We start from the raw sequence: 23,330 nt of genomic DNA on the forward strand, positions 1-23,330 counted from the left end.
AATGCAGTGGTATAAATGATAAGCGGACCTCGTTGGCACACTTCCTGGTGGGTGGGTTTTGGGGTTTTTCCGTTTTTTCATAGGTGTGAAAGAAGCTCTGCTTCCGAGAAGAGGATGTGAAGCTCAGAGCACAAAATGCATCTTCTGATGGTGATGGGCTTACTGGCGTGGTGGGCTGGTAAGTCTCCGATTTATTCTCATATCACACATGGGATATAGGAATATATATGGATTTATAGAGGGGGAAAATATAGCAATTGTTTTACGCATTTATTTTGTTTGGTGTCAATTTAAATGGTGAGAAGGATGTCATGATGTCAGCAACACAAACCGACCATCCTCAACCTTTTCAAAAAAACGAAAAACTGAATATGAAGTTTATTTCAATGAAATGAACAGCTATTTCATATTGTATTTATCCTCAGGCTTTTCATCTATAGAACTGTGGATGTTAATAACCTTTCAAATAAAACACTTTCATACACCCTGTAAAGCGCTCCACATCATCAACCCTATCTTTCTACAATCCAGCACGACCCCTTAAACCCAAGCCCTCTCAAACATTATGATCCGTCCGCACAGGAGAAGGCCACGGCGTCCTGCAGGCGCTCACATGCCCGTACCAAGTCGACCAGAGCACTCTGCCCAGAGTCTGGTGCAAACAAACCAGCGCAGAGTGCTGCAGAGGCCTCATGTACGATTACAAGCACCCTCATGACGGGGACCCCCCGGTGATCCACGAGGACACGGGGTCCTTCACCGTCTCCGTGGTCAGCCCCCCCCACGGCGCCGGGGTGTACTGGTGCGGAGTCATGGCCAACAGCTCGGTCCTCATCAAACTGGCGGAGAGCTACTTCTACGACTGTAAGTCAATACAAAATGAGACGCTTCCGCAGTTACTACCCGCTCTCTGCTGTTGTCGCACCATGTTACTTCTGTAAGCTATATACATGCTACCACCTAGTTTAGATGTTCTTCCTATATCAAGACAATACATGTTTCATGATGTATCAGGCTATGTTATTTCCGTCACTCTCGAACTCAAACTCAAACATACACACACACACACACACACACACCACACACACAAACACACACTCACGCGCGCACACACACACACACACACACACACACACACACACACACACACACACACACACACACTCACTCACTCACTCACTCACTCACTCACTCACTCACTCACTCACTCACTCACTCACTCACTCACTCACTCACTCACTCACTCACTCACTCACTCACTCACTCACTCACTCACTCACTCACTCACTCACTCACTCACTCACTCACTCACTCACTCACTCACTCTCAAACACACCCACACACACACTCACTCACTCACTCTCAAACACACCCACACACACACACGCACACACACACACACACACACACACACACACACACACACACACACACACACACACACACACACACACACACACACACACACACACACACACACACACACACATACTTGAGGACATTTGACCCATGTTAACTTGGGACAATAGTGTTTCAGTTAGTTTACTGAAAACACATTTAATCTTGTGATACGATTTCTTCTGTTTCTCCAGCCACTTCCGCTTACATCTGGAGCATCGCTCGCTTTGCGGTGTTGCCCTCATTCCTCATCCTTCCTTCCATACTCGCCCTCAACGTGCTGGTCACCAGTCGCTCAGAAAGTAAGTAGGAGATACTCACTGTGGAAGTACGTGTACGCCCAGATATGGTCGCACTGATGTGACTTCATGTGGGTATGTTCACATGAGTTTGCTACATCGGTCATCCAAAGGACGGTGATGAACGATGACCCTGATGCAATATGTGGCTTGGTTTCAAAATGTAAATCTTCTTTTCAACTTCCTGTGGAAAACTTTCTTTGATTGGTTGGTCACCGTGTCAGGTCAGTTGTGTTGGTGTTTATACAGCCCTTAATCGCAGTTATGGTCCAGAATGCTTCACAGGCCCCACTTATATAACCCAAGGTAGGACTCTCCAAACCCACACAACGATGAAACAAAACTGAACCCCCGGCTCCGTGAGAAGGACCCAGAAGAGAAGGGGGATAGGATCTGGTCTGGAGGACTCTTAACGGTAGCACAACAAAGCACAAACTAAGGTTATTTATGTGAGAGCAACCTTTAGTAGAAACCCAACAGCATTTTCTAACTTGGTCAAAGGCTACCAAGTTGTTTTAGTTGGTGTAATGGTAAATAATATTGGAAAAGCTCAACCTAGAGACGCTTGGATTTCCCGATGAGGCAACGCATGTGTGTGTTCAGTAGCACTTATGAAATGAACGCTGCTGAGAAATGAACACACAGGACGGACAGGAGTCCATCAATCGTCTCTCACAACACGTTTGGTGAAAGGTGGACCTAATAAACCGCACACCTCACAGATATATATATACTTGGAGTGAGAACCACACCTACGTGACAGAATGAGAAAACGTCTGGTTCAAAAAAATATCTAGCATCTACCATGACACCACCAGAAACCCCTTTCTAGACGTCCACCACATGGACTGACCTCTGAGACATATTTCATAGAATTGGTTCCTGACCAAAGCAATGCGTGTGCGTGTGGCTGTCAGCATGAAGCCTGAGAAAGGGGAGGAGAACTATGACCAGCTCTAGCATCACGGCCACCACATCATTCTGACTTCCTCTTGGCTCTCGGCCTTTTACCAATAGGACAGCCACCCTTACAGTTTTTTTCAATTGCTTGAACACATTTTGCACAATTTGGCACATTGTGTCAAAACTCAACACATAAGCAAATAAGACACAACACTGGGAAATAAACCATTCACATCAGTGTCAAATTTAAACTCGGCTATCGAAACCTAACAATTCTTTGTAAAATTGTATCATTCTCTGATGACAAAATGATGCACATTTGCATCATATGAATACACTTTCAGATCAGCAGCAACACGCTGGTCTACTTTATATAAAACACTGCAGTCTTTCATGTTCACTGTTTTTATTCAGTTCCACGGAGGGCACATTTTCGCCACAACCAAAAGATCAAATACTGTACATTGCAGTACTGCATTACCGTGTAGTAAATACAGTTTGAGCAAAAATAAAACAAAAATAAACCCTACTGTATGGTAAACACAGAAGAACATGGCAATTGTGCGTGGGTGGGCTTAAGGATCCTGCCGTCTGTTGGAGTCTGGCCATAGGATCTCATCAACATCACAAGCAATGTTTTCTTCCGCTAAGCATCGGGGAATATATTGCCTTGCGTGCCGAATCCATCCATGGATTGACCCTAAGTCGATGTCTCCGCAGGCCTGTTCCATTGCCTGCAGAAGAGGCATGCGAGCATGTGGTTTGCGGTCATATACGTGCCATCGCTAATTTTTTTTTATTCTATGGGGTTTAGAAATGGTGTGTAAGGGGGCAAGTATTAACCAGTTGTGGACCAGAGCAGCCCAATGGAAACTAATATTATCCCAGACAACAACAAACCTGGGCTGCTCTGGTCTGTCCTGTACAGCTGCATCGTGAAGTGCATCCAGAAATGTTATTATATGTTCGGTAGCCCTTGAAGGCTTATGGCAGCACACAATGAGATATTTCCCCCGCGCTGCCCCGGGACTTGCCCTTTGGCCAATTATGTTACGACCCCGTCGTCTTGTTTTGCTGAGGTTGAATCCAGCCTCATGAATGTAAATACATTCATGAGGCTGTGCAGCTCCATCCATCTCCAAGATGCTCTGTAACTAAACAAAATACATGTAATACATATTTTGGATGACATTACTCAAAACACTCAACTACAGTACTACACATACAGAACCCCCACCCCATCAAACAGGTACCCGGTACCTCTCTGAATGTATCTACGTGGTACTGATGTATACTGGATGACACCAATACTGTATTGTAAATGTAAAGGACTGTAACACTTACCTGTACATATTCACGTCGAAGTCCTTTGACCCTGACACTGTTCCTCTCAAATGGGACCCTGTAGAATTGCTTCATGGTAATTTGGTGCTTTACCAAGATGCGTCTGATAGTGGAAATGCTTACTCGCTCTATGAGTACTTCGCTATCTGCAAATATTTCTTGCTGTAGCTGGTTGAGACGGATTGCATTGTTTGCTCTGACCAGGTCCACAATGGAAAGTTCCTGCTGTTGGGTGAACAGGCGTTGGCGCCGCCCCCAGAAGGTCTTCTAGTCATTCTATAGTAAAAACACAATACAAAATGTTACTGTATTGGTTTGCTTCTTTTTTTATAGTACTGTATATACTGTACTTTACTGTATATACCGTAAAAAGTACTGAAACATCTCAATGTAGGTAATCACAGTATGTCACAAAACTACCACTTTTGTTAAAAAAGGAGCATTAGCTACCCTGCAATACAGTACATGTGATATGGTACAGTACGGCAAATACTCTAGATACAGTCTGAGTAGAGTAGAAAGTAAAGAGTTGAAGACATACCTGTTTTCCAGTCAGAATATCCTTATTATGGATGAAACTGTAAAACGGCTTAGATTAGGGTGGACTCTCTGCCCAGCTTCCCCCATAGTCAGACCATAGTTTATGACATGGTCCACCAAAGTTGCTCTTATGTCATCGGAAATAATGTTCCGTGCACGACCTCTTCCACCACGTCCTTCTCTGTCCTCCTCCTCCTCTTCCTCCTCTACCTCTGCCTCTGCCTCTTGCTCTTCCTGCATCCATGCTTGCAAAGTTCTCAAAGTGGCTTAACTGAGGCCTTTTTGTAGCTGGCTGATTGGTTTATCAGTTTTGGAAGAAAGTGTTTTCAGTTGTGTATGTAAGTATTTTCAATTAACCAATGTGTTTAGGATTTTGAATAGATGTGTTTTCCCAATGGTACAATGAGATGTCAATTTTGAATTAAGTGTCTTATGTATGAAATAGTGTGTAGTGTGCAGGAGCAAGTGTGTTGCACAATTGCAACTAAAGTGCAAAGCAGCGCTTTTGTTTAATGAATGGTTAGGCCTACATGTGTTTAAGGTATAGAAACAAAAACTTTGTGTTGTGTTACTTTGGTCTAAGCATGTGTCTATAGCGTTCAAGCAATTGATAAAAAACTGTAAACCACGTCCGAAATAAGAAGACCACATGGGTGCTGGTGGTGGCGGTGGTTTCCAACACTGTGACTAGTAGGCTGCTGTTTATTTCCATTCATCAACTGCGATAGCCTGCTCGAAAAATGATGCATTGTTTTTAATCAGACAGGAATTATTCATACACTAGTAATTAGTGTAGTACTTTAGTCCTCAACAAGATACTCATCACAAAGACCCATGTAAGTCAGATATTTCATGCAACACTAATAAACGTAGGCCTAAATATAATTGTCGAATTTTCTTCCTTCATCCCTTACAGGCAAAAGACATCATGAGGATTCAACTAAGGTTCTGGAAGAACCTGAAGCAATATATATAAATCAATAATCAACCACTCATGTGGAGCATGTTGGAGCCGGTTGAGGACTATCCATGGTTATACTGCCCCCTGTTGGTAAAGACCGACAATGCAATACTCAAACGGAACAGCATAGATGTGACCAATATAATAAAAAGAGCTAGATTATATTTATCTATCCATATATCTATACATCTAAAGATATATAGATACATATAGTCTTGTCCTTATACTATTGCCTCTTGAAGTCGACCAGAAGATCCCCCCCCCCCCCCCCCCCATCTTCAGCATTCATGTGTAAATAAAACCTTTGAATTGAAGAATGCAATGTGGAAAAAAGGAGGCAGCTATGATGAAATTAGTTTGCATTTATTGAACAAACCAACATGGGCAAACTCACACAGTGTAAACATGTGGTGGAATGAAAAAGGAAAGGTTTGGTTCCAAAATAAACATATCGTAACACATAGAATATCGTTTGAAGGTTGACAAGTAAAAAGTGCTGAAGAGTGTATCGTTAGAGCTATTGCAGATTTAGTTACTTAGGCGGACAGTCTTTATTGTTCAGAAAAGGACTTAAGCTCATATTAGCAATAACCAGAACGCAGCTAACCATTCTCTTCACACAGGTCTAATTTTGGAACAAAAATCTTCAAATATATATCATTTTATACTTTATACATTTGTTTTTGCTATGCCCACACACACACACACACACACACACACACACACACACACACACACACACACACACACACACACACACACACACACACACACACACACACACACACACACACACACACACACATCAAAGAAGACATAAAAAAGAAAGCTCTTGAGCACACAGTATGGACGATGGAGGCTGCATAGTTTCATCTTGGAGAAGATTTCAAACACAAAGTCAGCTGTAAAGCAACCAAATAAAAACGTGACAGGGGGAATAGACAAGCCGTTCCATTATCATGGTCGCTTTGTAAATAAAAGGTTTTTAATAAAGAAATCCACATAACTTAGTCTTGTGTCTTAGTGGGTGACAGTAAATAGGGGGACAGCCGGTTTGAGGCAGTACAGTCCTGCTGGCCAAACGGCCTAACCAAACTTGACTGCACAGAGGGGAGCATCCTCTGACCGGAGTCCATCAATCGATGAATCCGGGCAAAGACACGTTTCCATGACGACATAGAGAAAGGGAAGGAGGGGAGACGGTGGGCGAGAGTCAACGGGGACATTAATAAAATAAACCGATCCTCACAGCCCTAGCTCGGCTGCAGTACTTTCATAGCACCCGAGAGGGTGCCGGCCATGATATGCACTTTACACAAGCAAAAACGACACGTTTTACGCCAAAAAAAATAATCTAACGTTAAAAGAACTGGTCTTGAAAAAGGTTGTAGTGGCAGAAATAGCGGCTCCTTATTCGGTTAAGAGTTAGAGAATTAACGAACACACCGAGTTGTGGATCCACTGCAATCTAATACAAGAGCGCATTGTGGTCGAGCGTGGAGCTCCACAGCTTCCACGGACCGGGCGTCGGGGATCCAGAGCGAGTGGGAAGGAGTTCTCTAAACATGAAACACGGCCTACAGTAAGAACACTTGAAATGTATGGAGCGACCTCAACCTTTAAGGCCCCTGAGGAAATGTGGAACCAATAGAGAATCCAAAGAAACAAACGAAAACAAAAGACACAAACTCAAACCAACAGAGCCTCGCCCGCCCGCGTCTTGACGGCCCCGTTCCTCGGTGCAGTTTGTGAAGTCATTAGTGTTGAAGCGGCCGATGGATGCAAACGCACACACGACGACGGTAACCGTGGGGGAGAGGTGGAGTGCTTGACGGCCGCGTCTCCCCAGATGAGGATGAGGATGAGGATGATTCTTTGTGGATTCAGATTTCTTCTTCGGCTCACGACACAGTGGGGGGCAGGCGCGTGCCTAAAGCTGCCATGATAGAGTCCGTCGACCGCAGAAGAGCAAGGGACAAACGATAATCAATACATCTATCTGGGCGATCGGAAGGGTATCAGTCACCAAACTGAGCATGCTCGCAATCGATACACTAAAAACACAGAGACATCAGACCACGACCACGACGGAGCCCTAAGGGAGCCCTCACCACACCGGACTACGGCTGTGCAGACATCCACCGGAAAACTGAATTAAAACCAAACTATTAAGCACAGTCAGTTGTAAGAGAGTCCAAATTACAGGGGGGCGGGAGGGGGGAGCTCTGCTCCAATCATCTCTTACAGTGCACGGTTCTAGTCTCCTCGCCTTGATCTCATTGGTCGGAAAAGACAATGAGGAGGGCGTGTGTTTGGTTCTGGGGGGGGGGGGGGGGGGAGATGCTGGAGGTCCGAACACGCACGCGCACACATTCGATGGAGGCTCCGCCCTCTTTGCGCTCTAGAGTTCCTCGTAGTCCCCGCCTTCGGGCCGCACAGAGGCCCCGCCCCCGCCCAGGAAGTCCTCCAGCTCGTCCACGTCCGTCTTCTTGGCCCGGGACGGCTTGGCCTTCCTCTTCTTCTCCTTGTCCTCCGCCGCCCCGGCCGCCACCTCCTCCTTCTTCCTGTGTTTGTGTTTCTTCTTGCTTTTCTCCTCCTCCTGTGAGGGGGGGGGGGGGGGTCACACACGGACGTTATCGGATGAGTTACATTTAGATTGACGACTCACGAGGCTACAATTCTATATATCTATATCTAGATGTAGCTGTATCTATCTATCTTTATGTGTATATATATATATATATAAATATATATATCCATCCCTCTATCTATCTATATATATAGATATAATGTCTAATTGAGACCCTTTGCTGCACAAAGATATATGTTTGGTGAGATCGTAATAATCAATAACCCTCTTCACCTCGACCTCTTTCACCTTCTTCTTCTTCTTCTTCTTCTCCTTCAGGGAGGGTTTGCTTTCCTTCTCTGGAGGAGAAGCAGACGGAGATAAGGGGTTCAGAAACAGGAAGTGACATCATGCCTCGCAGATGGGAGCCCCTCTGGAAACACATGGGTCAGGGGTCAGGAGGAGGAAGATGAAGAATAGGAGGAGGAGGACAGCGAGGAGGAGGAGGAGGTAGAGGAGGAGGACAACGAAGGAGAGGAGGAAGAAGAGGTAGAGGAGGAAGAGGAAGAGGGGGACAATATCGAAGAGGAGGATAAGGTGGAGGAGGACCAGGTAGAGGAGGAGGACAATGAAGAAGAGGAGAACGATAAGGAGGAAGAAGAGGATAGAGGAGGAGGAGGACAGTGACGAAGAGGAGGATAAGGAGGAAGAGGTAGAGGAGGAGGAGACCGGGGGAGGTGTGCGGGCTACGTGCCTTCCTGCTCGTCACTGCTGTCCTTGGCGGCCGTCGGCTCCTCTCCGAAGCCCAGCCCGAACAGGTCCGTGTCGTTCTTGTGTTTGAAGGAGATGACGGCCGGCTTAAGGGTCACCGCCCCTTTGGCCGGCCGCACCTCGTCCTCCGATAGGTCAGACAGAAGCTCCGCCCTGACCGGAAACACTTCCTGTGGGTGTGGTTAGGGGGGAGAGTCATTCAGTTAAAGGAGTCCTCGATGTTCACAGGACGATATTCTAATCGATCCCTTTAAGTGTACGCGCAAAGCAATTTGTTAAAAGTTAATAGACCAAGGCCCAATCCCATTACTACCCCTTACCCCTTCCCCCTTCAAAACAAGGGGGAGGGGTAAGGGGAAGGGGGAAGAAATGGGATTGGGCCCAAGTTTAAACAAGACAAACCAAGTCTGTCTAGTCCTGCTTGAAGCAGAAAGGACCTTCTTCTAACCCTGCAGGTGCTTGTCTCTTGGCCTAAATGGACTGCTTTTATGTAGCGCTATTCTAAGAGCTTTTCTTGAGTGGCCACTCAAAGCGCTTTACAATACTGCCTAACATTCATCCTTTCACGCACACATTCACACAACGACGGCGGAGTCAGCCATGCAAGGCGACAGCCAGCTCGTCGGGAGCAGTCAGGGTGAGGCGTCTCGCTCAGAGACACCTCGACACTCCGCTAGGAGGAGCCGGGGATCGAACCAGCAACCTTCCGGCTACCCCTCCTCCTACATGCCCCCCCTCGTCTACTCGGTCCTACACCTCACCTTGGTCACTTGGGGCGTCTCCGAGGCGTCGGACTCAAAGTCGGGGTCGTCCATGACGAAGGACAGCGTCTGCTGGGCCACGGGCGTCTCCGTCTCCGTGTCGGAGTCCTCCGCCTTGGGGGAGTTGCCCTTCTTCTTGCCCTGCTGCCTGCTGATTGGCTGCTCGGCCGTGGGGGTCAGGGTGAGGGAGATGGGGGCGGGGGTCAGCAGGAGCTGGCCGGGCGCTTTGGGCTCCGAACCCTTCTTGGCCGCGGCCTTTGGTTTGGTGGTGCTGATGACGGACCTGGGGGGGCACAGGAAGAGGTGTGAGGGGAGGGGGCGGAGCCAGGGGGAGGGGGAGGAGCCAGGGGGAGGAGGGAGGGAGGAGCCAGGGGGAGGACGGGCCAGGGGGAGGAGGGGCCAGGGGGAGGAGCCAGGGGAGGGGGAGGAGCCAGGGGATGGGGAGGAGCCAGGGGATGGGGAGGGGGAGGAGCCAGGGGAGGGGGCGGGTCAGGAGGTGTGAGGGGCGGGACGAGGGGGGTAGTGAGAGGGAAGGACCCAGGGGGGGTGCGTGGCCAATGGGAGGAGCCAATGTAGGGGGAGGAGTCAGGGGTAGGAGCAAGAATTGTTTTGTTAAAATGACTAAATCACCTATCCCGATGTGTTCTGTTGCGTGGGTTTTGAGTGTGTCACGGTACAGAACCAGAAAAAACACTATCTGTCATTTAAGCCCTGAGGTGAAAAGGTGTAGGAGCCCCTGCTTAAAGGTCCCATGGCATGCCACCAGGTGTTTAAAGCGGTGGATGGTGGAGGACAGGGGAAGAGCCGACACAAAACACGCTCCCTTATAGTTAGCCCACAGCTGTTCCTCAAGGACAGCTTACTAACCAGCTAGTAATGAAAAGCTTACTCACCAGCTAGTGACCTTCAATTTGTTAACCAGCTAATTAAACAGCTTAATAACCAGCTAGTTAACTAACTGCTTACTAACCAGCTAGTAATGAACAGCTTACTTTCCAGCTGGTTAACTAACAGCATACTAACCAGCTAGTTCACTAACATCTTACTTACCAGCTAGTTAAAGAGGAACTTCCACGTCCTTATCTTTTGTTAACCTTACAGAGTTCTGCGTTGTGAAACTGCAGACCAATATCTAGGTCTGCCTCGCCATCCAAACAAATTGTGCAATAGTATTACTGATCATGACCAATGGTGTAATACAGTGTGTGTGTGTGTCTCTGTGTGTGTGTGTGTGTGTGTGTGTGTGTGTGTGTGTGTGTGTGTGTGTGTGTGTGTGTGTGTGTGTGTGTGTGTGTGTGTGTGTGTGTGTGTGTGTGTGTGTGTGTGTGTGTGTGTGTGTGTGTGTGTGTGTGTGTGTGAGAGAATTGCACTGTTTCTTGTATGTTAATAATAATAATAATAATAATACATTTAATTTAGAGGCGCCTTTCAAGACACCCAAGGTCACCTTACAGAGCATATAGTCATCATTCAAAACTATGTAAAACAGACTAGGAATAAAAGGAAAACAGAGGTTAAACATGAATAATAATAATAATTAATAACACTCAAAGACGCCTAAAGTGAAGGGGGGACCTCACTAACCACCACATACCATATACACACACCATATACCACATGTTGTATGGTATATGTGGCCTGTGTCCTTGTATGTCATATGTATGCATTTGTATCGTTATTTATTTTCTGTAAAGCAGCTATATGTGACAGCATTGGAGTCCAAGACAAAGTTCCCTCCAAGGATAATAAAGTGCATCTTATCTAATCTTATCTGATCTCTCTCTTCCAAATCGGACCAATAAGATCCAAGACCCGTCTGTGAGCGGTCCGACTGGTCAAAGGCTTCACAGCCCTAGCTCATCTTACAAACCAGCTAGTTAACATCAAATTTAGCTTACCAACCAGCTAGTTGACCCACAGCATAATAACCAGCTAGTTAACATCAAATTTAGCTTACCAACCAGCTAGTTGACCCACAGCATAATAACCAGCTAGTTAACCAACAGCTTAATAACCAGCTAGTTAACTAACATCTTACTAAGCAGCTCCTTAACCAACAGCTTACTTAGTTACTAGTTATTAGTTACTTAGTTGTGAAAATACAGACCAATGTCAGGTCTGCAGCTTCAACTCTCCAACCAATGGAGATGCGGATCCTACCCGGTGTGTCCGCGGTCCACCGTGTCTTCAGAGGCTCTACGGTCAACGAACTGCTTACTAACCTGCTAGCAATGAACAGCTTACTTACCAGCTGGTTAACTAACAGCATACCAACCAGCTAGATCACAAACATCTTACTACTCAGCTAGTAATGAACAGCCTACTAACAAGCTAGTAATGGACAGCCTACTAACCAGCTAGTATTGAACAGCCTATTAACCAGCTAGTTAACCAACAGCTAAAAACTAGCTTGTTAACCAACAGGACTTCAACTCTCAAACCAATGAAGATGCAGGTCCTACCCGGTGTGTCCGCGGTCCTCCCTGTCTCTAGAGGCAGGTCCTACCCGGTGTGTCCGCGGTCCTCCCCGTCTCTAGAGGCAGGTCCTACCCGGTGTGTCCGCGGTCCTGTCTCTAGAGGCAGGTCCTACCCGGTGTGTCCGCGGTCCTCCCTGTCTCTAGAGGCAGGTCCTACCCTGGTGTCCGCGGTCCTCCCCGTCTCTAGAGGCAGATCCTACCCTGGTGTCCGCGGTCCTCCCCGTCTCTAGAGGCAGATCCTACCCTGGTGTCCGCGGTCCTGTCTCTAGAGGCAGATCCTACCCTGGTGTCCGCGATCCTGTCTCTAGAGGCAGGTCCTACCCTGGTGTCCGCGGTCCTCCCCGTCTCTAGAGGCAGGTCCTACCCTGGTGTCCGCGGTCCTGTCTCTAGAGGCAGGTCCTACCCGGTGTGTCCGCGGTCCTCCCTGTCTCTAGAGGCAGGTCCTACCCTGGTGTCCGCGGTCCTGTCTCTAGAGGCAGGTCCTACCCTGGTGTCCGCGGTCCTCCCCGTCTCTAGAGGCAGATCCTACCCTGGTGTCCGCGGTCCTCCCTGTCTCTAGAGGCAGATCCTACCCTGGTGTCCGCGGTCCTCCCTGTCTCTAGACGCTCTACGGTCCCAGCTCCTCCTCACCTCTTCATCTCCGGCTCGCTGTCCAGGTCCAGGACGTGGGGGGTGAGGGCGGGTGCGGGGGGGTCCTCCTCGTCGCTGGTCAGGGTGACGTCCCGGCTGGGGGGCTGGACGCGGGCCGGGCCCCGGGGCAGGGGCAGGGCCTGGTCGTCGGGGTCCAGCTCGTCCTGGAAGCCCGACACCATGGGGTTGCCCCGGCCCTCGCCGTCACTGGGGAGGGGGAGACACAAGGGCCTCTTCAGACGCTTTAAACACTCTGGGTTAACCACAGCAGCCTGGGTCCTCTAGTTTAGCAGAAACTGATTTCCCAATCCATAATGTGACATGGTGAAAGAGGGACTGGTCTGATGTGTTGTTTTTTTTGTATTCAGTGTGTTCAGACCCTGTAAGCAAGGCCTTCTCTCAGTCAAGTGTGAATGCTCCTTCAAAGTGAAAGCGTTCTTAATCACATGTTATTCTGCACCAATGCCCCACCCTCACTGCTACACCCAGGTCGACTCGGTGTAGCAGCTGCATCCTCCCTGGACCCGGACCAAGACGAGGGTGGGGGTGAGGGAGGGGGGTTACCTGTCGCTGTCCAGGACGTTGCTGTGGGCGGGCGGGGGGGCTTTAGCCTTGGAGCCCCCCCCGTCCTCCAGGAAGCTGCGGTCCAGCCTCTCGTCGGGGACGAAGTCGTCCACGCTCCTGACGCTGGCGGGACACACGGGCTGCTCCGCCCCGCCGTCTGGGGGACAAAGGACCCGGGTTACACCGGGGATCACCTCTGGGCCGTCGCTATGGATACGCACCACAGATCTGGCCTGGGGCGACTCAGCGACCGCTGCCGTGACGCTGACGTCTGAACGTTATCAACGACTGCAGAGGAATGAAGGACTAGCCAACGATAGCACACACAGCTTTAGATAGACACACACACACCGACTTATATTAGACACAAACACACACGGACTACGGACACAAACACACACACACACTATATACAAACACACATAGACTAGGGACACAAACACACACAATATACAAACACACATAGACTAGGGACACAAACACACACACTATATACAAACACACACAAGACTAGGGACACAAACACACACACTATATGCAAACACACATAGACTAGGGACACAAACACACACAATATACAAACACACATAGACTAGGGACACAAACACACACACACACTATATACAAACACACACAGACTAGGGACACACACACACACACACACACACACTTATATTAGGCACAAACACAAACTAGGGACAGAAACACTGACAAGACACAAACACAAACGCTCACACACTCACACACCAGCTGTCATGTACACACTAACATTCACCCGGCGTGTGTGGGTGTGTTGAGGCAGCACGCTCCGGCGAGGTCCACTGCAGTCTGATATGGACTGAGGCTTCAACCACCACACACTGCACGACGCACCTCCGCTCACGGACCCAACAGGACCAGAGACTACTCTGACACACGCATACTCTGATCTGCGCATGACGATCGTTAGCCTCATGGAGCAGATAAGGCCTAAAAAAAAAGGTTTGTTCAGTTGCGGTTTTCGACCGACCCTGTCAATTTATGTGCGACCCAAATAAGTTTATGAGCTGCTGAAAAAAAAGAAAGAAAAAAGTCCTACCTATCATTCGCTGCCGCTGGATAAAAAAAAAATAAATAAAATAAAATAAATTCCATACCTACCCATGACCTCAACTGACAACCAACAGGAACCAAATTTTTGTTTTTTTTAGGCCTCAGCATTTGTTCATCGGTTCATGTTTGCAAGAATTAACCCATTCATAACCGCAGAATAACCCTTTCATAAGCCGAGACTTTGAAGACAGAACCCGGGAGGACGGCCGGCCCTGGTGGCCCCGGACCCCGCCCCGTAGGGGGTCTCACCTGGGGCTGCGGACTGGGCCTCCGGGGGCCCCGAGGAGCCGAACCAGCGGGAGATGAAGCCGCGCTTCTGGGGGGCCTGGTCCTGGGGGGCCGCCAGGGCGGGCGAGGCCGGGGTGGAGGGTCTGGGGGCGCCGGAGGCCCCGGAGGCCCCGGAGGCCCCGGAGGCCGGCGACTGGGCCAGCCGGGGGTGCTCGGGGGACTGGACCGCCCCCCAGGGCTCGGCCGGGGTGGAGGGGGGGGCCGGGGCGGAGGAGGGGGGGGCGGCGGGCGGAGGCTGGGGGGCCGAGCCCTGGGTCTGGAAGGGGGTGGGGGGCTGGGGGGTGCTGGGGCTGGAGCTGCCGGTAGAGGCCCCGCTCTGGGGGACCACGGGGGACTGGGAGCCCGACGACGGGCTCTGGCCGTTGGCGGGCCCCGGGGAGCCGAAGGCCTTGCTGCGGGTCTCCAGGTTCTCCAGGAAGCTGTGTGGGGGGGGGGGGGAGAAGAGAGAGGGTTGGATCAGGGGTTCGTACCTGGACAGCGGAGCCATAACGCTTCGTCAATTCAAGAGTCATAGTCCTAAAGCTAGGGTCACAAGCTAGGGTCACAGGCTAGGGTCACAGGCTAGGATCACAAGCTAGCGTCACAAGCTAGGGTCACAAGCTAGGGTATCAAGCTAGGGTCACAGGCTAGGGTCACAAGCTAGCGTCACAAGCTAGGGTCACAGGCTAGGGTCACAGGCTAGGATCACAAGCTAGGGTCACAAGCTAGGGTCACAAGCTAGGGTATCAAGCTAGGGTCACAGGCTAGGGTCACAAGCTAGCGTCACAAGCTAGGGTCACAGGCTAGGGTCACAGGCTAGGATCACAAGCTAGGGTCACAAGCTAGGGTATCAAGCTAGGGTCACAAGCTAGGGTCAAAGGCTAGCGTCACAGGCTAGCATCACAGGCTAGGGTCACAAGCTAGCGTCACAAGCTAGGGTCACAAGCTAGCGTCACAAGCTAGGGTCACAGGCTAGGGTCACAGGCTAGGGTCACAGGCTACGGTCACAGGCTAGGGTCACAGGCTAGGGTCACAGGCTAGGGTCACAGGCTAGGGTCACGAGCTAGGGTCACGAGCTAGGGTCACGAGCTAGGGTCACAAGCTAGGGTCACAAGCTAGGGTCACAAGCTAGGGTCACAGGCTAGGGTCACAGGTTAGCGTCACAAGCTAGGGTCACAAGCTAACGTCACAAGCTAGGGTCACAAGCTAGGGTCACAAGCTAGGATCAGAAGCTAGGATCAGAAGCTAGGGTCACAAGCTAGGGTCACAAGCTAGGGTCACAAGCTAGGGTCACAAGCTAGGGTCACAAGCTAGCGTCACAAGCTAGGGTCACAAGCTAGCGTCACAAGCTAGGGTCACAAGCTAGGATCAGAAGCTAGGGTCCCAAGCTAGGATCACGAGCTAGGGTCACGAGCTAGGGTCACAAGCTAGGGTCACGAGCTAGGGTCACGAGCTAGGGTCACGAGCTAGGGTCACAAGCTAGGGTCACGAGCTAGGGTCACGAGCTAGGGTCACGAGCTAGGGTCACAAGCTAGGGTCACGAGCTAGGGTCACAAGTTTGGGTTCCCAAAATCAGCTTAAAAAGCTGATTTGGGAACAGAGTCAAGAAACTGAAGCTCCAGTCGAGAAGGCGCAGGGTAGTCGCACCCAGTAGTCGTTAGGTCTAGAAAGAGGAAAAAGGAGAAGTGCAAAGAGGAACCGGAGAAAACAGTCTTTGAAGTCATCAGCAACGTGCATGAAGCCACTAAGACGACATCAAAGTGACGGTGGACTTCACTGACACCGTCAGACATCAAACTCTTTATCCCCGTCTCTGACGCTTTCTTCCCGTGCAAATCGTTACACAAATAGCCACCACGGCGAGCTGTAAGACGGTGGGCTGCACGGCGGTGGGCTGTACGACGGCGAGCTGTAAGACGGTGGGCTGTACGACGGCGAGCTGTACGACGGCGAGCTGTAAGACGGCGAGCTGTAAGACGGTGGGCTGTACGGCGTCCCTGTGTGTTTGTTAACTAAGGTGTCAAAACACGGTGGGAGAACTATAGATCTGGACACTGCGTCCGTCTGTACTACCGTCTTTCTTTGTTCCCAAAGACTACGGCTGAGGTGAGGTGTGGCCCTGGTTTAGGATGACATGTGGAAAGTTTGGGGGGGGGGGGGGGAGTACAGTCAATAACAAACGTACATCTCGTAGTTCTGGTCCTCCGTCTCCTGCTGAACACAGAGCTCCTCCAGAGTAGCGTCCATGTCGAGTTGGTTGGTCTCCAGCTGTCGGAGCAGGGTCTCTCTCTGTAAGGAACACACACAGAGCACCATGAGAACACCAGCAGTCAGGGTCTCTCTCTGTAAGGAACACACACACAGAGCACCATGAGAACACCAGGAGTCTGGGTCTCTCTCTTTAAGGAGGAACACACAGGCCCTCAGAATACCTCCTCTCCCCGTGTCCGTCCCTTAAGGGTTTCATGGTTGCGGTCTACTTCCTCCAACACACTCGGTCTAAAAGTGTGCATCAGCAGTTTGACATGGTTCCACCAACATGACTTCAACGGCAAACACAGCCCTCACATCGTAGTCTAATGCAATAAGATACTTCACACAACAGAGAGGATTTATTGTTAGATGAAATACTATCACACAAAGTATCTGTAGGTAGCACACACACACACACACACACCGAAGAGGTAACACCACGCACACAAACACACACACACACACACACACACACACCACACAGGAGGTAACACCACACGTACACACACACACACACACACACACACACACACACACACACACACACACACACACACACACACACACACACACACACACACACACACACACACACACACACACACACTGAGGATGTAACCACACACACACACACGCACCTGCAGTTGCAGGAAGGGGATGTTGAAGAAGCGGTGGAGGTACTTGAGGCCGAAGCCGTTCTTCATGGAGGACTCGGCGTAGTGGATGTAGGACGCTCCCATCGGCCTGGAGGAACACCAGCGGACGGGTCAGTCGCACAGTCGGAGGATAACACTTCATCAATCCCCAGAGGGAACTTCCTCACAGCGACGGCTCAAATCCGTCCCAGCGGGACCGTTTCATTCCAACTCCATTTTGTTTGGGCAGATATTTTTACCGCAGACAATGGAGGCCTGTATGAACGTGGCTTTAGTTAAGCCAGAGCTTGATTCCTGAGGAAAGCAGGACATCGTCAGAAGAGGGGAGGAGGATGTGAGGAGGAGGCAGCAGAACAGCATCAGATTTTGTTATTCATGTATAAACGGAATTTTCGAAAAATGCTTTTTCCGCCACAGATTTCAAAAAGGTTTTCTCCCCCCTCCCGACACACACTCTCCTGAACACACACACACACACACACACACACACACACACACACACACACACACACACACACACACACACACACACACACACACACACACACACACACACACACACACACACTCCTTACCACACACACTCCTACCCACACATAAACACACTCCTGAACACACACACACACACACTCCTGAACACACACACACACACACACACTCCTGAACACACACACACACACACACACACAAACACTCCTACACACACACACCTGTTGAGGCTGGCGATGAGGTCGCGGATGTCGTCGGGGAGGATGACGCGGTGCTCGCCCATGTCGCGGTGGTTCCCCAGCACGCACACCGGCACGTGGGGGGGCACCTTGGGCAGCTCCCGCAGGATGTAGTTGAACGTCCTGCGGAGGAAACACACGACCAACAGCGCCGCGTGTTAAGGGGTTCCTCCGTGTGACCGGGGTCAGGGCCCCGGGTCATGGGGACACAACCTCAGCGTCATCCAGGATTAGTATTTATTTTTTATACGCAGCCTTTGCGATTTGTGTGTGTGTGTGTGTGTGTGTGTGTGTGTGTGTGTGTGTGTGTGTGTGTGTGTGTGTGTGTGTCCACACATGATGAGCGGCCAGCACAGTGCCAGACGCCAGGGGAGGCCCTTTGATATGGCCGTCTGACGGACGGGAGTTCAGCACTTTTTACTTTTGACTCAGAATCCATATTTGCGTTCACAACCGAGGAAGGATTCTGAAATTGACATTGTGTTGATTTGAGATCAACGAAGCTGTGCTCTGATTGGACACGACCGGAGAGAGGTCAGCGCCCCCCAACCGGGGGGGTCAGAGTTGAACTAGCGTGACCGCTGAGCGCGGGAGCGAGAAGGCGGATAATCCGAGTCACACGCTACAGCCCGGGGCTAGCCTCAGCGGTCGAGCTTCGGCGCTCAACTCCATAGGAGCCATCGGCCACGCCGCCGCTGACAGCTCATCGTGCGCTGACCGCGTCGGCCCTGCTGGATCGCCGTCAGACCGGGGCGGGAACCAGAGGAGGCCAGCCCCCGCCAGAGCTCCGCGTGCGGGGCTGCATTAGACTCATTGCAATCCAATCCCCCTCTCTCTCTCTCCATGCATATTGGAAGAGAAGCGATTAGACGCGCCGGGTGTATGGGGGGGGAGCGTCTCACCACTGCTTGGTAATGTCAAACATCATGATGACACCGTTGCAGTTCTTGTAGACGTCGAGGAACTCTGCGTCCAGCGCCACCTCGTCCGACTGCGAACGCCACAACACAATTAATCAGTAAAAATAGTAAATCGTGTTCTGGATTAAAGGCTGATTAACAGGGAAACCTGAGACCAACATTTATAATTTAGGATAAAAAGGAGGAAGGAGTGAAGCCGACACCACATGTTGCTCGCTGACCCACATTCCAGATCTATAGTTTTCCCTCCGTTTTTTTCTAGAACCCATGACGGTCATGTGATAATCACCTCCGGGGTCTCATTCTCCATCTTCAAGTTTTCGCCGCGCTTCTTTCCCTTGCCTGGAACAGCAGAACAGATGTGGTGAAGGCCAAGAGGAAGACAACACAGAAGATTAAAACACTTTTCGGTTCACAATCTAGTTTTATTTCAAGAGCAATGCATGAAAAGCAAGCAAAGCATTATGGCCGAGTTACTTGTTGATATGCATTATTTTGGCATAGCTTGTTCAGCCCAAAATATGACAATTAAACAGAATGCGTTCTTTAATTGTCAGGTCACACAGTGCGGGAACCATTATCAAGGGCAGTCGCGCTTCAGCCAAACCTTTTTAGTGGTAGTCACACTACAAACGGAAGTTAGCAGGCAGCACTGAAACAATCTTTGTCTTCGATAGTGAGAGGAATGGAAAGGTACGGAAGGTTAACCACGGTTCACAAGCCACGACGACGCATTCTACACACCACAGCGATCACCTACCATCAAGAAGAGGATATTTCTGGCCTTGGGTGAGTGCCATTGTGATACAGAGAGGAGAGAGAGAGAGAGTGAGATAGGGTGCGATAGAGAGATACATCAACATGATCATAGAGGATGTGTGGCTCTGAACGTAAACAAAAGAGGAACATTGATTGAGATGGTGAAAAAAAGTAAAAAAAAACAAATGGACATTTGTCCCAACTTGACAGACGGTGGGTTAGTGATGGTGAACTCTTGTTCTGACGGGCCAACACTCACCTTTGTCCACAACGTCCCACACCTCTACCTTGACCACGTCATCCGTAGCTGAGAGGAAACAAGGGAAGAGGCCGTGACAATCTATACTAAACACACAATCAAACACGAATGCTGTTCTACGCCAAGAGGACATGATGCAATACTTAGTGTGGGACCGGTTCTGACTCATTTTACTTTACCTTGACACAGTGATGGTTTCAGCAGCAGGGAACAATTATTGATAAAGACTATCTAGTTATATGACTACTGTAACTACTACACAGAGAAACAAAGGGGAGCTACTCTTAATACAAATGGTTGGCTGAACTCGAATGAGACGACTAGCTAAACACTAGCACCATAGACTGAATGGGTTGGCCTACCTTGGTACGGGGCCACTGAAAACAATACACAGAAGTTGTAAAGAACCAATGACCAAATATAGATGCCAGGAAAGAAAAGAGTAGTGGTGCGACCTGTAGTCAAGTTGAGACATGACTGGACTTACTTTTGTAGTTCCAGTGGATGCTGGTCGCCTGGATCTCCTGCGTGGGCAGGTATTCCTCCAGGAACTTCTTCCCCTGAAGTCGGTGCCATAGGGTGCTCTTTCCCGTGTTCCTGTCCCCGCGAATCACTATCTTCACTGGGAAAACACAGAACCAGTATCTTCACTGGGAAACAGAACCACTAGCTTCACTGGGAGGAAACAGAACCACTAGCTTCACTGGGAAACAGAACCACTAGCTTCACTTGGAAACAGAACCAGTATCTTCACTGGGAAACAGAACCAGTATCTTCACTGGGAAACAGAACCAGTATCTTCACTGGGAAACAGAACCAGTATCTTCACTGGGACACAGAACTAATATCCTCACTAGGAAACACAGAACCACTATCTTTACTGGGAAACAGAACCAGTATCTTCACTGGGACACAGAACTAATATCCTCACTGGGAAACACAGAACCAGTATCTTTACTGGGAAACAGAACCAGTATCTTCACTGGGGAAACACAAAACCAGTATCTTCACTGGAAACACAGAACCAGTATCTTCACTGGAACACAGAACCACTATCTTCACTGGAAACACAGAACCAGTATCTTCACTGGGAAACATAAGAACCACTAGCTTCACTGGGAAACAAATACACTAGCTTCACTGGGAAACAGACCCAGCATCTTCACTGGGAAACACAGAATCACTATTTTCACTGGGGAAACACAGAACCAGTATATTTATTGGGAAACCAAACCACTATATTCACTGGGGGAACAAAGGCTGGCTTGGCATTGACTTGTGAATAACTAAAAAACAACTGCCAAATTCACCATTGTACCCAAAAGCATTATCAAAGAACCAAAACAAGAGGATCAATCTCAGAGAGCCATGAGGGTGTCTCAGAAGTAGAGCACAGTGGTGAGAATGAAAACATAGTGACAGCCAATACAAATAAAAAATAAGATCTACAATAATACAGTAATAGCACTAGAATAGGGAGGCAGCACACAACTACTCGTGATTGAATCACATCAGGATGGAAGGGGGGGTGGATAGTTTAGACTCGAGAGGTTCAGGCGTTTTATTTACATGCCAAATTCCTGAACCACAGCTTTGCACCCCAGTGTCCACAATACGTGACCGCTCTTGGCCTTCTTGGTCTAGAGATTTCACCGCCCTTACTGCTTCATAATGTTATATAACCCCATGACATGTAAACATGAACGGACAGACACAAGCAACACGTGATATCATCTATGCAGGATTGAGCGCTACACAGGGCTGACAGTATGCGGTCAGTTCTTCACATAGAGCCAATACAGATCTGTCTTACTGTTGTACTGGACTCCCTTGGCGAAGCGGCGCTGCAGACTCTGGTTCATGGACTGCAGGCCAGCGGGAATGTTTTTGTCCCTGAGCTGTCCCGGCTCGGACCCCACCAGCTTCTTCAGGGCAGAGAACATCGTGACGATCGGTTCGCTCCGACAAAGTCAACGGATCAGATGTGACTGGGAATGAAAGCTCCACGACGCGGTCGTCCCAACCGGCCCCTGGTGGATACAGTGTCAGGGGATAGAGAGGTCCGTTCTGCTCAGTGGTGGTCCAGCACGATCAAGGATCCATGGCTTTGCTGTACCGCACTCCAGAGCCTGCCACTGTTGGCTATAGGGGTTCAGAGGAGTTATTCTCCCTTATTCGTCCAAAAACAGACCAGATGTTGCAGCTTGTTTGATGACGAGGGAGGAGGATGACAGCATAGTCTAGTGAGCATCACCTGGGGGGAAACACAAACAAATAGACTCGTGAGATGAGCATGGATGGAGAGGGGGGGGGGGGGATTATGTGGACTGCTACAACATCACAACATCCCATTTCATTGACTGAGATCAATGCAGCTCCTGCTTCGCCTCTCTGGCGATGCCCATCTATGAAGCTATGCTGCTAGCGCCTAGCCGCTGACGCCTTCAACCACAGTATCTCTACAGATAAACACACATTCACGCACAAGGCTTTGAATAGCAACACGTCGAAATAACGCGTCAAGGTCAACAGAAGCGGATAGAAACCACCAACCCCCCCCCATGACTGATTACCTGGCTGCAAGGTAACGTTACCCGTATGCTGAGTGTGTATGCGTGTGTGTGTGTGTGTGTGTGTGTGTGTGTGTGTGTGTGTGTGTGTGTGTGTGTGTGTGCGTGTAGATCTATATGTGTGTGTGTGCTTGTGTGTGTCAGTGTGTGTGTGTGTGTGTGTGTGTGTGTGTGTGTGTGTGTGTGTGTGTGTGTGTGTGTGTGTGTGTGTGTGTGCGTGTGTGTATACGTTGTCATGATATGTATAAATGCAGATCATGTGTAAGCCACTGGTGGCGACATAACATACGTGTAGCTAGCCTGTTAGCATTAGCTTAGCCGACCCAAGCACTAAGCTCAATTAGATACGCTGTATGTTATTTATCCATTTAACATCGAATGAGACAAAACACTCACAGGTAATCGCGGAGAAGCAGAGCCCCTTGTCCTCAGGCCTTAACGCAGAGACGTCTGAGCGCTACGGTGGCTTCACGGGACATTCCCTGGTGGCGGAGGAAAGCGGCGACACACACAGCTGACAGCTTGAGCGAAGCGGCCTCCCTGCGCATGCGCTACACCGCTGAACGGCGGCTCCACCGGACGCGGTACGCGGTGCCAACGCGCCCAGAC

The 23,330-nt window shown here is 49.6% G+C and overlaps 2 protein-coding genes across 2 annotated transcripts; one reads left to right on the forward strand and one right to left on the reverse strand.

Moving 5' to 3' along the window:
- si:ch211-102c2.4 (uncharacterized protein LOC568178 homolog) lies at positions 1 to 6,273 on the forward strand. The gene is made up of 4 exons (XM_060064384.1): positions 1 to 178; positions 583 to 864; positions 1,593 to 1,700; positions 5,401 to 6,273. The coding sequence occupies exons 1-4, from the start codon at positions 136 to 138 to the stop codon at positions 5,466 to 5,468; spliced, it is 501 nt and encodes a 166-aa protein (XP_059920367.1). The 5' UTR covers positions 1 to 135; the 3' UTR covers positions 5,469 to 6,273.
- rabl6b (RAB, member RAS oncogene family-like 6b) lies at positions 5,790 to 23,274 on the reverse strand. Its single transcript, XM_060064386.1, has 18 exons — positions 23,118 to 23,274; positions 21,965 to 22,405; positions 20,639 to 20,773; positions 20,514 to 20,528; positions 20,152 to 20,199; positions 19,894 to 19,917; positions 19,423 to 19,475; positions 19,116 to 19,204; positions 18,196 to 18,336; positions 17,468 to 17,573; positions 16,762 to 16,865; positions 14,559 to 15,016; positions 13,218 to 13,374; positions 12,654 to 12,860; positions 9,547 to 9,829; positions 8,769 to 8,955; positions 8,309 to 8,373; positions 5,790 to 8,044 (listed from the first exon to the last, which is right to left on the reverse strand). Exons 2-18 carry the CDS (start codon positions 22,092 to 22,094, stop codon positions 7,847 to 7,849), a joined length of 2,400 nt encoding a protein of 799 aa, XP_059920369.1. The 5' UTR covers positions 22,095 to 22,405; positions 23,118 to 23,274; the 3' UTR covers positions 5,790 to 7,846.
- Between the last annotated feature and the right edge of the window lie 56 nt (positions 23,275 to 23,330).

The sequence above is a fragment of the Gadus macrocephalus genome, chromosome 11 (assembly GCF_031168955.1).
Source record: "Gadus macrocephalus chromosome 11, ASM3116895v1".
Taxonomy (NCBI): domain Eukaryota; kingdom Metazoa; phylum Chordata; class Actinopteri; order Gadiformes; family Gadidae; genus Gadus; species Gadus macrocephalus.

Bases quoted from the DNA above. Each gene is read 5' to 3' on its own strand.
- si:ch211-102c2.4 (XM_060064384.1), top strand. From the start codon at position 136: ATGCATCTTCTGATGGTGATGGGCTTACTGGCGTGGTGGGCTG. The intron at 865-1,592 runs GTAAGTCAATAC...CTGTTTCTCCAG, and splicing joins GGAGAGCTACTTCTACGACT to CCACTTCCGCTTACATCTGG. The intron at 1,701-5,400 runs GTAAGTAGGAGA...CATCCCTTACAG, and splicing joins GGTCACCAGTCGCTCAGAAA to GCAAAAGACATCATGAGGAT.
- rabl6b (XM_060064386.1), bottom strand. From the start codon at position 22,094: ATGTTCTCTGCCCTGAAGAAGCTGGTGGGGTCCGAGCCGGGACAGCTC. The intron at 19,918-20,151 runs GTGAGTGTTGGC...CACTCACCCAAG, and splicing joins GTGGGACGTTGTGGACAAAG to GCCAGAAATATCCTCTTCTT. The intron at 18,337-19,115 runs GTGAGACGCTCC...TTTCCTCCGCAG, and splicing joins TTTGACATTACCAAGCAGTG to GACGTTCAACTACATCCTGC.